This window comes from Primulina huaijiensis, chromosome 3 (assembly GCF_012295235.1).
Source record: "Primulina huaijiensis isolate GDHJ02 chromosome 3, ASM1229523v2, whole genome shotgun sequence".
Classification (NCBI taxonomy): Eukaryota; Viridiplantae; Streptophyta; class Magnoliopsida; order Lamiales; family Gesneriaceae; genus Primulina; species Primulina huaijiensis.
The window spans coordinates 1,523,331-1,536,272 of NC_133308.1; the positions used below are offsets into that span (position 1 = coordinate 1,523,331).

The window sequence follows — 12,942 nt, forward strand, 5'->3', positions numbered from 1 at the left end:
TAAAGACTGACCAAATCTAAATAACTAAATATCTCGCAAAACGAAATGGTGAATTTCAAATCCATCACACTTCGATTAAACACTCTTGAAATCGATGTATATATCTTTATATTTTAAACTTGTTCAGTAACTAATGTATTATTCAAATTTCTTCGAATTTTCTCGATCTCTTCATATCCTTCGATTGTCTCAGATCATATTTGATAACATAAGTAACACAACTATTGTACAAACTAATAGTAAAATAAGTTACGCGAATTTAAAGAAAGATTTTGAAAAATACGTAATGATCAATATTGGTCAATAAAAGATCAATTTTAACTTATTGAACTTTCGAAAAGGCCTTGTAGTCATTAAAACTTGTAATTTTTTGAATTTCTCGAGTCTTTGGCCTGCATGGGGCACACATACAATAATTTTTTGTTTATTTATTTAAATTTTAAAAAAAAAGCATGGTCCACTCCAGGTAGCATTGGTCATCTGCTGTTGTCTTTAGTTGATTATAGGATTAGTTAATTTATATTTGATTATATATTATTTGACTAAAATCAAATTGAAGTAATTTTTTTGGACAAGTTTGGACAGAAAATTGATATTTTAAAATATAGTCTTATCTGGTGGCTGTAAAATTAAGAAACAATTCCATGATCAGTCATTTTTGACTTAGACTCGTTTAATTTGGGCCAAATGTATCTGAGACACATCCAACCTCAGTCGTCGTCGATCGTGTAATAAATAATCAAACGAGATTTAGTGCGTAATTTATGTTAAATATACCGCAATAGTCTTTTCAAAACTAATGCATATATGGTTAAATTTTATGTTACAATATGGTCGGTCATATTTTTGTATATCTTCGAAATCGGGTGGCTGATCCGTCGGCGCATGTCAAGTTTTTTACGTAAAAAAAAATATCTAGCTATTTGCAGTCTCTTGTGAGACGATCTTACAGATCTTTACTCGTAAAACAGATCAATCGTTGGTCATATTTACAATAAAAAGTAATATTTTTCATGAATAATCTAAATAAAATACATGTATGACAAAGTTGACCCGTAAAACCGTTTCACGTTAGTTTTTGTATATGTTTAGTTGTGTAAATCTAAAAGCTTTGATTTTTCTTACTTATGTTGTAAACATGCCAAAACTCAACTTTAATTATATCATACCATTCAATTATTGAGTTCCACGTGCATGTGGAAAGTTTGCACTCTACAAAGGGTCGTCACATTCTTAGAATTTAATTTGTTTGTGCATTTTGTAGTATTAAAATCTTTTACGTATCTCACATTGTTTTATTTGTGTTTATATTTAAAAATCCATTATTTTAGCCAGGTGGTCCGGTAAATCTTGCAAGAAAGTTTTTTCTGTTTCTTTTATTTTTAATTAATTTATTTGAACTAAGATAAAGTCAAGCACTTTGATTGAAGGTGTTTCGATTGAAGAATTTTAAATGTATTTTTATTGTTTAAAGAAATAAAATCATAAACTTCAAATCTGCATCTTGCATGTTTATATATTATTTCATGTTAATTAATAGGATTAATTTCAAATCCACTTAATAACAGTGTCACTTCAAATTCATTTTACTTTATGTAACAATAATCGAAATCCATATATTTCAAATCCATCTCTCTAGATGCTTCTTTGATTCAAAATATATATCTGGAGTGATATCAATATCGTGACAATTTCTATTTCGTTGTAACACTCTAAAAATTTATATGTCAGGGGTGACTCTAAAAATTAAAAAATATTATATCGATCGTAATTAGAGGCAGCGTTAGAAAATATTAAGTACTATGGAATTTATCACATTCGATCAATTAAAGTATTAATAGTCAAATAGTCCATTTCGCCAGCGCTAATTAAGAGTATCAGTTCGTCTTATATTAACTATCGTCTAAAAAAATCAACTTATATTTAAATACTCAAAAATTTATTATATAATTCTTCTATATTAGATTTTCAGATACCAGTTTTTCACAAATAATTTATTGTCATCGAGCCAAATATTTCATCATAAATCAACTTATTTCTGACAAGTATAATCCCAATAATATAGGTCAATAATAATTGTTTCCGTAAATAATTTCATAAAAATCCGACTAGTATAACAAGAAACTCGTTAAACAGGATATTTCGATAGTACAGACTACACCTGGACAATGTCGGAAGATGTGTAGCAATGCATTTCCTTCACCTTCGGGGCTACTTCGAAGGACTCCTCAGGTGGAACATGTTCTCCTCTTTCCTAGATAAAACTACATCAGGAGAAATGACAAACGGTACAGGAATCGCAGAATGAAAATGGTTCACTAGCACCTTGAGGGTAAGCAATTCATCTCTCAAGATTCAACAAAACAGCAACAAAACTAAAGCATCAAAATTTTGTTCCTTGGAAAAACTTTTTTCACCGCATAATTTTCAATGAAATTGAGGAAAAACAGAATCCCAGATGTTCTTTGGAGACCATGAATAAAGAGCAAACAGAAAAGAGGACAGATTTTAAATCATGATGAGGATTTCTTCCTAGTTGCCATCTGAGATCACTCTTTAAAAAACTTATTAATTATGGGTTGAAGGAATACGTCGAAAGGATTTTAGAATAGTTGACGGAATCGAATTTGAAATTTCTTTCGAAAATTATAGGCTCTATGAAACTTTCCTAAAAGACAAAAATGTGATTTCGGATGCCTAAACGAAGTAATTTCATGTTTTTGAACCATGCCTCACAATTATGTTGTGAATATACTACTCATTGGGTCGTTCCGAAGTGAATTGACACAACTGAAATGTCACCTGGATTATGAACATACTACAATTGGATTATGATCATATCGGCACTGATACCACTTAAATGTCACGTCTCAAGCCTCGGATTAGTCGACATAAGCGTTGTTCAATAATCACATAATCGTAAAACAAAAAGCATTGTAGTACAACATAAATCAAAACCAGTTTATATCATAAATATTAATATCAAATAGAATCGTTTTCACAACATAAACTCTAAAAACGATAAAAATATGCGAAAGTGTTTACAACTTGAATTAAAAACTTAAAAGAACATATTCTTAATAAAACTTCTTCATGTGTCCACTACCAGACCCAAAAGTTGTCTTGTTCATGTTTCTCGATTTCCTCTTCTGGCTTATCTGAGGATGTTAGAGTAAGAGTAAGTGATATGGTCGGCATTCAACAAGTGAGGCTGTTCGAGCACATACATAACAAATACACATAATTTTCGAAAAGACATATCATATCATGTATAAAATAATTCGCATAACATATCATCAGCATGAACATAATCATATTTGGCCCTGGGCATAAAGATTACTCTACTTTCCATGGTTTACATATATCAGTCCATAATTTTTACTGCTCTAAGGAGGCAATGTCATATAACGGTTACAATTCCATTGTTTAAGGGCTATAACTTATCATACATTGGATTATCACTCATATCCAATTGAATCTTCACAGTACCAAAAACATATGCGACAATCGTATCAAGAAGGGGTTAGAAACAGAACAACGATATTCGACCAAAACTTTCAAAAATGAAAGGACGTATAATCAAATACATACTTTTAAAGAAGTCCACTATCTTATTATCGCTTGAAGAATCGAAAACCATAGAAGAATCATGCAAATGGCACTATGAAAACACAGTAGCTCTTCGAACATAGAATCACTCTTCTTGCAAGATTCGTTTTGACTCATTGAACTGTTGGATCGAGCTTAAAATTTCACGCTAGGTTCATAAGTAAGTTACAAAAGTATGAACTGAGGAGATCGGGTTTGAAGACGTTTTGAACTGTTTATGAACAAAAAACCATAGGTATATTGTTCTTGCCTACAATCTCAGAAGTTTTCTTACTGAGGAGATCGGGTTTGAAGACGTTTTGAACTGTTTATGAACAAAAAACCATAGGTATATTGTTCTTGCCTACAATCTCAAAAGTTTTCTTGCGAAAACTATATACGAAAAACTAATCGTTGTATTTGGCTAAATTTTGGATATGCTAATTTAAACATATATGAAAGCATAATCTAGAATGTGGAGATTGGATTCCGAGCACTGTAGCTATGCAAATAATTTTTCAAACGTGGATAGAACTTTGATGACTGTAGCTGCACTTGGGAAAGGATTTTCAAAAATATGGAGAACAAAACTCGAAATTTGAGTGTAATATGATGATTGAATTTCGAATTGAGCTTTTCCTATTTATAGCAGGGTGACTGCTATCCAGATCATGTATTATATTCTCGTTTAAGCTTTTGAATATATTATAGATTTTCATCTCTTATATATCTCATTCGATAGGATTTTTGAAAATCTCTTCTTGTTAGGCATGAAATTCGAATTTCATGTCTAGTTTTCAATATTCGATAGACCTTTTATTTCTCGTGCATGTGTAATCCATGTATTCTAAATATTCGAACTTTTCATTATGGAATTTTTGAATTCTTGATAGTAATTACTCTTAAGATAGGATTCTTGATTTTCTTGCTATTTTTCTTTATCTTGATAAATAAATCTTGATTTTTTTTTATCTTCTTGGTTAGGAATTCTTGATTTCTTGCTAAGCATGTTTTGAAATTCATGGATGTATCTTCTTATCGTGTTGGCATTTATTTTTCATCTTGATATTTACAAATTTCGAAATTATAGACCCAAAATTTCGAAATATATATACATAATTGTATATATCGAATATCTCCTTATTTAAATTATTAGATCTTGACCTATTTATATATCCCAAACATCGAAATCTAGGCATATTATCATCTTAAATTTTGAATTCTTTAGGTAATTGCACATAAAAATTGAATTATCCTGCACAAATTTAGATAATATTGGTAATCTTTGATATCCCTAGTACAAATTTTTTAGTACAAAATAATACAGGGTTTGGAACTTGCGGGTTTTAAAGTGTTGGGGTTGTGGGACGGGTCCAATTTTGACACCACTAACAATAGACTCCGGCCAACATTAGTCAAAAACGAAAAAAATTCAAGTTATATGACTAAAAATGTAAATTCATTATTAACAATAAAAGTAACGAAGATCTCACTTTCAAGCAAAAAATTTCAAGGAAAGAGAAATCAGTCAAGAACTTTGAAATAATACTCAAAATTGTCGTGGTTGCCAAGTTCCAATTTGTAGTTGTACCATTCTGTTCAAGCTATTAAGATCTAATTACATAAACATCAAAATTTAACACCAAACGTAAATTGTAGTAATAAGGGAAAATATCTAAATGGTCTTCTAAGTTTGTCTATTTTGTATTTTAGCCATGTAAGTTATTTGTGTTTTGGCTTTTGATCATTTTTGTCAGAGTTCAGACATGGCGTCAGAAAATATTGATGTGATATCAGAAAATACTGATATAATGTTCAGTGTCATTTTAACGTTCCATCATTAAATTACTAAACTTCAAAACACAATCTAACTTACTAGACCAAAGCTCAAATTTTAATACTTACGGGATTAATTAAAAAACAAAATAACCAAACTTAAAAGAATACACGTTAGCATTCGGCGCAATTCGAATGAAAAATCAACTACCTGAATAATCAGTTATCTTGATATTGGACTATTGATTACTTAATTATATCGTATTCCTTGCGATAAAAGAGAAAGCCTAGCTCAAGCTAGAGACGTGTGCGAAATAGAATTGTTGACAAGTTTTCCTTTTTTTTTTTTGAAACTTATCTTAATACTGTAATATCATATAAGTTTGTGAATAAATTAAATTTTCAAGGGTTGAAAAGATATTATTTTTTTTAACAGTTTGAATTGACTATATATTTGGAAAAAATATACAAATTTTTGTTAATTAAGTCGTTGTACTGTATAGTCTTTTTTTCTTCTTCTTTAAGCCCCCCACCCGATTGCTCCGGGGGACGAGAATATATATAGATCTATATATATCCATCGACATCAGAAAACTTTCATTTTTCTGCACAAAAATTGTTTTACGTGATTAGTATATAATTACATATTACATACATTTCCCCCCTCAAAATGGAAAAAAAAAAATTGGAGATATTAGTTTGAAGTTTTAGAAAAGAGTAATAGATAATTTTTTATTCATGCTCTCAGAAATTTTGGTGTGTACCGAATAAACCATTGAACTAACACAACAATTTGCAAATCACGTTAACACAATAGTACTATGATATCAACATATATATTATTGTTAGCAGCTTTATTGTGATATGGTATCACAAATCTTTATCTACGAGACGGTCAATCATTCTCATATTTACAATAATAAGTAATATTTTTGACATAAAAAATAATATTTTTCAATGGATGACCCAAAATAAGATATCATTTTCAAAAAATTGACTCGTAAAACCTTCTCACAAAAGTTTTTGTAATTGTTGTAAGTGCAAAATTACAATACTTTATAAAGCGATTCAAATATTTTTACAGCCAAAACTTATTATTATTAAATCAGACAAACATTTGATCATTATTATGTTGTTATACATGCCCACGCCGACCATCACTACAACAAAAATCGTATTTAACAACACATCAAAGACAACGGTTTTAACAAAAACCGTTGTCTTTTTACTTTTAACAACGGTTTTAACAAAAACCGTTGTCGTAGCCTAAAAAAATCCGCTCAAAGAAAACTGTTGTCTTTGATATATCTACTACAACGGTTTTTAAAAACCGTAGTCGTAGGCAAAAAAAAACACCCATAGACAACGGTTTTTAAAATCCGTTGTAGTAGATATATCAAAGACAACAGTTTTCTTTGAGCGGATTTTTTCAGGCTACGACAACGGTTTTTAAACTGTTTTCGTATTAGCGTTTTTCTTTAAGCTACGACCACGGTTTGTAAAAATCCGTTGTCTTTCAACTGGTTTTTCTACAAATTTTGTGGTCAATATTAGATTTTGCGACGGCCTAAGTAAAATCTGTCGCTAAAATTAGCGACATTTATACTATACCGTCGCTACTTTAAATATTACGACGGTTTAAGCACACCCGTCGCTAAAATTAGCGACGGTTTTAAGTAAAATTGTCGCCGATGTAGATTTAGCGACGGTTGTTCAAAAACGGTCGCTAACTTTAGCGACGGTTTTTGTAGAACCGTCGCTATATTTAGCGACCGTTTTAGTAAACCGTCGCCGATCTATAATTAGCGACGGTTTATATTTAACCGTCGCTGTAGTTAGTGACAGTTATATTAAACCGTCGCTAAATAAAGCGACAGTTCTTGTAAAACCGTCGCTAATTTTAAATAGGCGACAGTTTAAAAAATAACTGTCGCTAATTGCGACGGTTTAATCAACACTGTCGCAAACTGTCTATAAATATCCCAACCCTCAGTCCATTTTCTACCATACCACTTCACAACACTTAAAATTTTTCTCCCTTACACAATTTTAATTTCGTTTTTCTCTTTAAAGATTAATAAATTTTTACCACTTCACAACACTTAAAATTTTTCTCCCTTACACAATTTTAATTTCATTTTTTCTTTAAAGTTTAATAAATTTTTAAAATCAAGAATATAATATTTTCGACTGAATTTTTTTTTATTTTACTGACAAAAATAGCGACGGAAATCATAAAACGCCGTCGCTAATATTAGCGACGACTTTGAATAAATACCGTCGCAAAATAATTAGCGACGGTTAACGATGATTTTCGTCGCAAAATAATTTCCGACGGTTGTTTAAAAACCGTCGCAAATTGTAACTACCACAACACCATACAACCGTTGTCTTTTAGCGAATTCTTTAACCACATGACCTTTAACAACGGTTTTGTATACCTACGACAACGGTTTTTCACCGTCATCTTTAGACATCTAAGACAACGGTTTTTCACCGTTGTCTTTGAGCACACCCTTTAACCACAGGGCTTCTAACAACGATTTTAAAAGGCCTACAACAACGGGGAAAAACCGTTGTCGTAGGCCTTTTTTCTTGTAGTGCATGTTGCGAATTAATACGACTACATATTATAAATTTTTAGTATAATATCATATCCAATTGATGCCAAATGTAAATATTGTTGTAACAAATTGAAGTATATTTTTGGGTAACATTTAGTATGTGCGATAAATAATAGGGTTTAGGGCTGGGCAAGGCCATGCAGTAGTTATGTGGTTTGACTGCAAGTAAGGATGAAAATTGTGGATTTTTTCACCTCAACTTAATTAATACATGATTTTGATCAAGTGTTACATCATATAAATATAATTTATTTATTAAAATTTTAATTTCAATTGTACGTACGATTTTTATTGTCTTTTACCGCAAGGGTAAATCATATATATGTGTGTGGGGATTAAAATTAACAAAGATATGCGTATTTTTTTTCTTAAGAAAATATATTGTGTGAAACCCGATTGAGTTGTCAAATATTCAATAATCAATACATGCAAGTTGCAATTCTTTTCTTGTAGATTGTTCTCCTTAGGGATCCCATATTATATTTAAAATAATTGAATTCTTTTTATAATCCGAGGAATTTTTAAAATTTTTGAAAAATATTAATAATTAATGAATTCGTTGTTGTATTCATTAATAGTTTTTTTCCATTTGTAGTTTTTTTTTTTTTTTTTTTTTTTTTTTTTTTTTTTAAATTTTTGCGTTAGTAAAAATTTCTATAATAAAACCCCTGAAGTGAAACCATTCAAATCGATAACAAAGGTTTGGCGTAGTTTTGTCACCACCGAAACAAACTTCAAACAAAGTAACAAAATGTAATGACTCCCCACTAGGAAGACAATAGGTCCAGTTTGGGTAAAATCTCATATCATCCATCTTCATCCTCATTTATTACATTTATCTTCATTCTCATTTTCATCAGGAATTCGATTTTATACTCATTCTCGTACTCGTCAGAGGATCAAAACCTCCATTATTCGAGTCGAGCATCGGATTCTCACACAGGTTCGGAGAAAATTATTATCTCTAGTCCCGACTTCCTTGAACAATTAGGGTCTGTTTGGTAAGGTTAATTAAACCTTGATAGATTGTGTACCCCATGTTTGACTCGATTTAAAGGAGATTGACTGTCAATTTGATAGAATATTTGTACTGTTTCTATTTGAAAAGATAATTCTTTTCCTTAGAAAAATACGAAATTGTCTCCGCATTTTAAATAAACAAAATTTGACAATTGCTAAACCTAGTTTCTGTATGCATATAAAAGCTTACTCAAAAAATCTTATTCATAACTTCTAATATTATCTTCAGCTGGGTTTGCACGACAGCTTCCGAACTTATCTATGATTTTGTCTCTGTACAAAAAAAATTAAATCAGAAGATTTTCACAAAAAAATTACTTACAACAACCAGCCATCTCTCACAGATTGCAACCCATCTTCAGATCTAAAAGTTGTGTGGTCTGTGTAAAACTTCAAAAAAAAATTTCATAGTATGTGCAGATATGAAAATACTCATACACAATCAAAATCACAAGTCTTCGTTGATTAGTGCTTGATGCTTTCACCCTTCATTTCCTTTGAAGCACTGTACAAGAAGAAAAATCGCTGTTGAATACATCTTCAAGGGAAGACTTGGAAGAAGATATTTTCTAGCCTCTGTCCAAAAGAATAGGATATTTGGTTCTGTCAAATCGATTGTGGAACATGGATTGAGCATTGCAGGGTATCGTGGGAATTTGATTGAGGTACTTGAGAGCATTTTGGTCAAACAAAAATTTATCCCACTAATAATAATTATACCACAAATGAAATAATTAATCACACAATATTACACATAATCTCTTATCAACTACATATCAATCAAATTATTAATCATTTAATTATCTCATCCCACGTATCAAACGGTCCCTACAGTTTGAAATGAGAGTAGTAATGTAAGATTGTCGAAACTGGGTAAAAATAAGAAAGGCAATCTAGAAAATAGACTTGCAAGTTACAGATTCACACATACGACTTCAACTTGCTCACCTGAACAAAATTCCAAACCTATACGTTTAAAAATCTAACAAACCAATAAATGAACAAACCACAGATTATTATAAGTTTGTCATTGATCAATGAAGGATTTTGCCTAAACTTCGTTAATCTGTCACAGCAACAACTTCAGTCTGGTGCGGTAACTCCTGAGACGACGAAAAAATGCAAAAATTGGGACAGCCGACAGCTAAATAAAAAGCCTTGCATGAATACAAGGTATAACAAAGTTGTATTTCTATTAGAATATTCAATGACAATTATATAATAAAAAACGAATAAGATACCATGTTTTCCTTGTATTCTTGACTGCCTTCTTTGAGTGGAGAGTTGACATGACCTGCCACAAGAAAATATTTCATAGAACAGCCCAATCATGAAAACTTTGGTTCAATATTGTAGAAATCAATGTCACCTTCTTCCGTAGCTTTCTTTCCCTGCTTTTTCACCTTGTTCTTCTCTTTAGCTGATTCTTTCTTGATTGATTTATGGGGTTTCTTTTGTACATCACCATGCCCCCTAATTCCTGAAGAAAACTGAGAGTGAGTTATGTTTTCGTTTATTGATTTTCTGTTCTTGATAGCTTCGTTCTTATGTGTCACTTCCTTAGTCTCCTTTTGAACATGGCAAATTTCATTAGAATCTGTGCCCAATGCCTTAGGCTGCAACTTCTCAGCATCCATTGTGGTAGAAGAGGTGCTGCGAACATCATCATCAGTTACATGATCTACTTCCGAAAGCAATTCAGAAGAGGTTCCAGAGATTTGTAACTGTTCAAAGCCTTCTAAAATCTTATAGCTATCGATTAATTCTTTCATAGATTCACCAAGTTCAGACATGTTGTGGCGTTGCACATATGCTTTGAACTCGTCTTTCATCCACTGCATAGGCTACAAATACATAGAAATGGAAATAAGGTTAAGTTGATGCTTCCGATTAACATGCATCATTCATATAGAAAGAATGGAAAACAAATATAAAAATAAAAATGACAGAATTCATAGTTACACTTATACAAGGACAAACTTGGAAAACACAAAATTCGTCACTAACATTTGATTCAAAATTCCAAACAAAGAATATAATTTTTCATTTTAAAAGAATAAAAATACGCATTCAAGGTAGATAAAGTCAGCGGATTGAAATTCATTTCTGAATACAAATGATCAAGCTACAAAATATCATCATACCTCACATCCAGTCTCTAAAGCAAGTTTGAAGAAACCAAGTGACACCGAATGCTTATTAGCAGACTCAGAGAGCTTAATCTGAGACAACCAATAAGATGCTGATAATAGAACACTGAATTTCTTCCGGCTAGATGACCTAGAAACATCAGAAACTGGAGTATCACTTTTCCGGTTATTGCTGTCAGACCTCCTTCCTCTAGCCTCATATATTGGGGTGATATTACCAAAAGATTTTGAAGCAGGGCAGGCACTTGACTTGGAAGGAATAGAGAATCGCCGGGGTGTTCTGGCAGATTTTTCTTTCCCAGATATGTCAAGAACACTCACGCTCTTACTCACACCAGATGCTGGCCTTGCACTGAATGCAAAAATCGACCAAAAAAAAAAATTTAGCACGCAGCATTCAATCCAACAGTACACGCAAGGGGAAAAGGATAGCATTTGCATCTTCACGAAACTTCAAATACTGTAATCTGACATTATTTTGTCATTTAACTTTCACATAAATGCTCAGCAATAAATCAAAATTTATATCATATATCCATTTCTACAACTCGTCACTTTGAGGGCATATAGAAAACAGATACACCTGCAATTATAACATACAAAATACCCAATGCAACCGCTTATTTATCACAGAACCTTTCTGAAAATGTTTAAATTGATTATCCTGCCACAAAACGTATTACATTTATTTCTTTAACAAAATCTCAGAAAGTACTCAAAAAAGAGAAAACGTTGCCGTCTAATGAATACAATATCCATTTAGCAGAATACAAGAGTTGAAAGAAAAAACAAAACAATTCGAAATAAGTAATAACAAAATAAAGGGAAACCCTCAAATTATAAAGAATCAAAAAAATTAATCAGCCTTAAGTAGTTGAATAATCACACTCCTTATACGTAACCAATATTAAAACAATTCACAACTTATGAATTACGATAACAGAATCAGAAAAGCGAACAAATCACAAAACTAAGGTGAGCAAGACGTTTTTCAAATATAAGCAATATTCGGAATTCCGAACTCCATCGAACTCTTGAAAAGATTAAAAAGACACACGTACACACACACACACACACTTTCACACGCACGAAAGAAGACCTTTTACTAGCAGATGAGTTAGATGAATCTGTAAGCGGCGGCTTTTCTTCCTTCGATTTCGTGGCACAACGGAGAGGGTATCGCAGAAGCCTAGAAGCAGATCTGTCTGCATTCAAATCAAAATCAATAATCCACTTGCACAATCTCCAATAAAAGTATAACTAGAATTTCAAAAGTTTTACATGAGGCAGAGGATTGCTCTTTGGGGACAGAATCTTCCATGGAAACAGTATTTCTAGCAAATATTTTGAACTGGTTCAGACGAAAACGAGAGTTCGATAGAGTCGGAATAAAGGAAGAAAGATCGAGTTTGGAAATTTTATATGGAGGAGAATTGTGAACTGAGCGGGAAAATTAGGGCTTCTGATTAATTCAATTTAAAAAAAATTGGATAAGTTTTCAAGGATTAGATGGAAAGCAAATTATGCGAATTTTTGGGCAACGGGTTTTGTGGTGTCCACTCTTACTCATTCAACGCACTCATTATTAATTTCAAATTTAAAATGTCACAATTTGATATATTCTTAATTATTTTTATTTTTGAAAAATAATATTTATTAGTGTTGAATTAGAATGAAAGTTAATAATTTTGACATAAAATATAATTTTTTCATGGGATAAATCGAGTATTAGATTTGTCTCAGACTTTTAGCCAGGGGCTCCGCAGGTCAATGATTCATGGGAT

General features: G+C 31.6%; 1 protein-coding gene across 1 annotated transcript; it reads right to left on the reverse strand.

Annotated features, from left to right (window-relative positions):
* Positions 1-9,902: 9,902 nt before the first annotated feature.
* LOC140972889 (uncharacterized) lies at positions 9,903-12,595 on the reverse strand. Its single transcript, XM_073435356.1, has 6 exons — positions 12,440-12,595; positions 12,258-12,363; positions 11,153-11,510; positions 10,378-10,852; positions 10,250-10,302; positions 9,903-10,111 (listed from the first exon to the last, which is right to left on the reverse strand). The coding sequence occupies exons 1-6, from the start codon at positions 12,477-12,479 to the stop codon at positions 10,070-10,072; spliced, it is 1,074 nt and encodes a 357-aa protein (XP_073291457.1). The 5' UTR covers positions 12,480-12,595; the 3' UTR covers positions 9,903-10,069.
* Between the last annotated feature and the right edge of the window lie 347 nt (positions 12,596-12,942).

What these genes read in the sequence shown, in the direction of transcription:
- LOC140972889 (XM_073435356.1), bottom strand. Translation starts at nt 12,479, where the DNA reads ATGGAAGATTCTGTCCCCAAAGAGCAATCCTCTGCCTCAT. An exon ending in CTTTAGAGACTGGATGTGAG is followed by an intron (nt 10,853 to 11,152) that starts GTATGATGATAT and finishes ATGTATTTGTAG; the next exon opens with CCTATGCAGTGGATGAAAGA. An exon ending in AAGAATACAAGGAAAACATG is followed by an intron (nt 10,112 to 10,249) that starts GTATCTTATTCG and finishes TCGTCGTCTCAG; the next exon opens with GAGTTACCGCACCAGACTGA.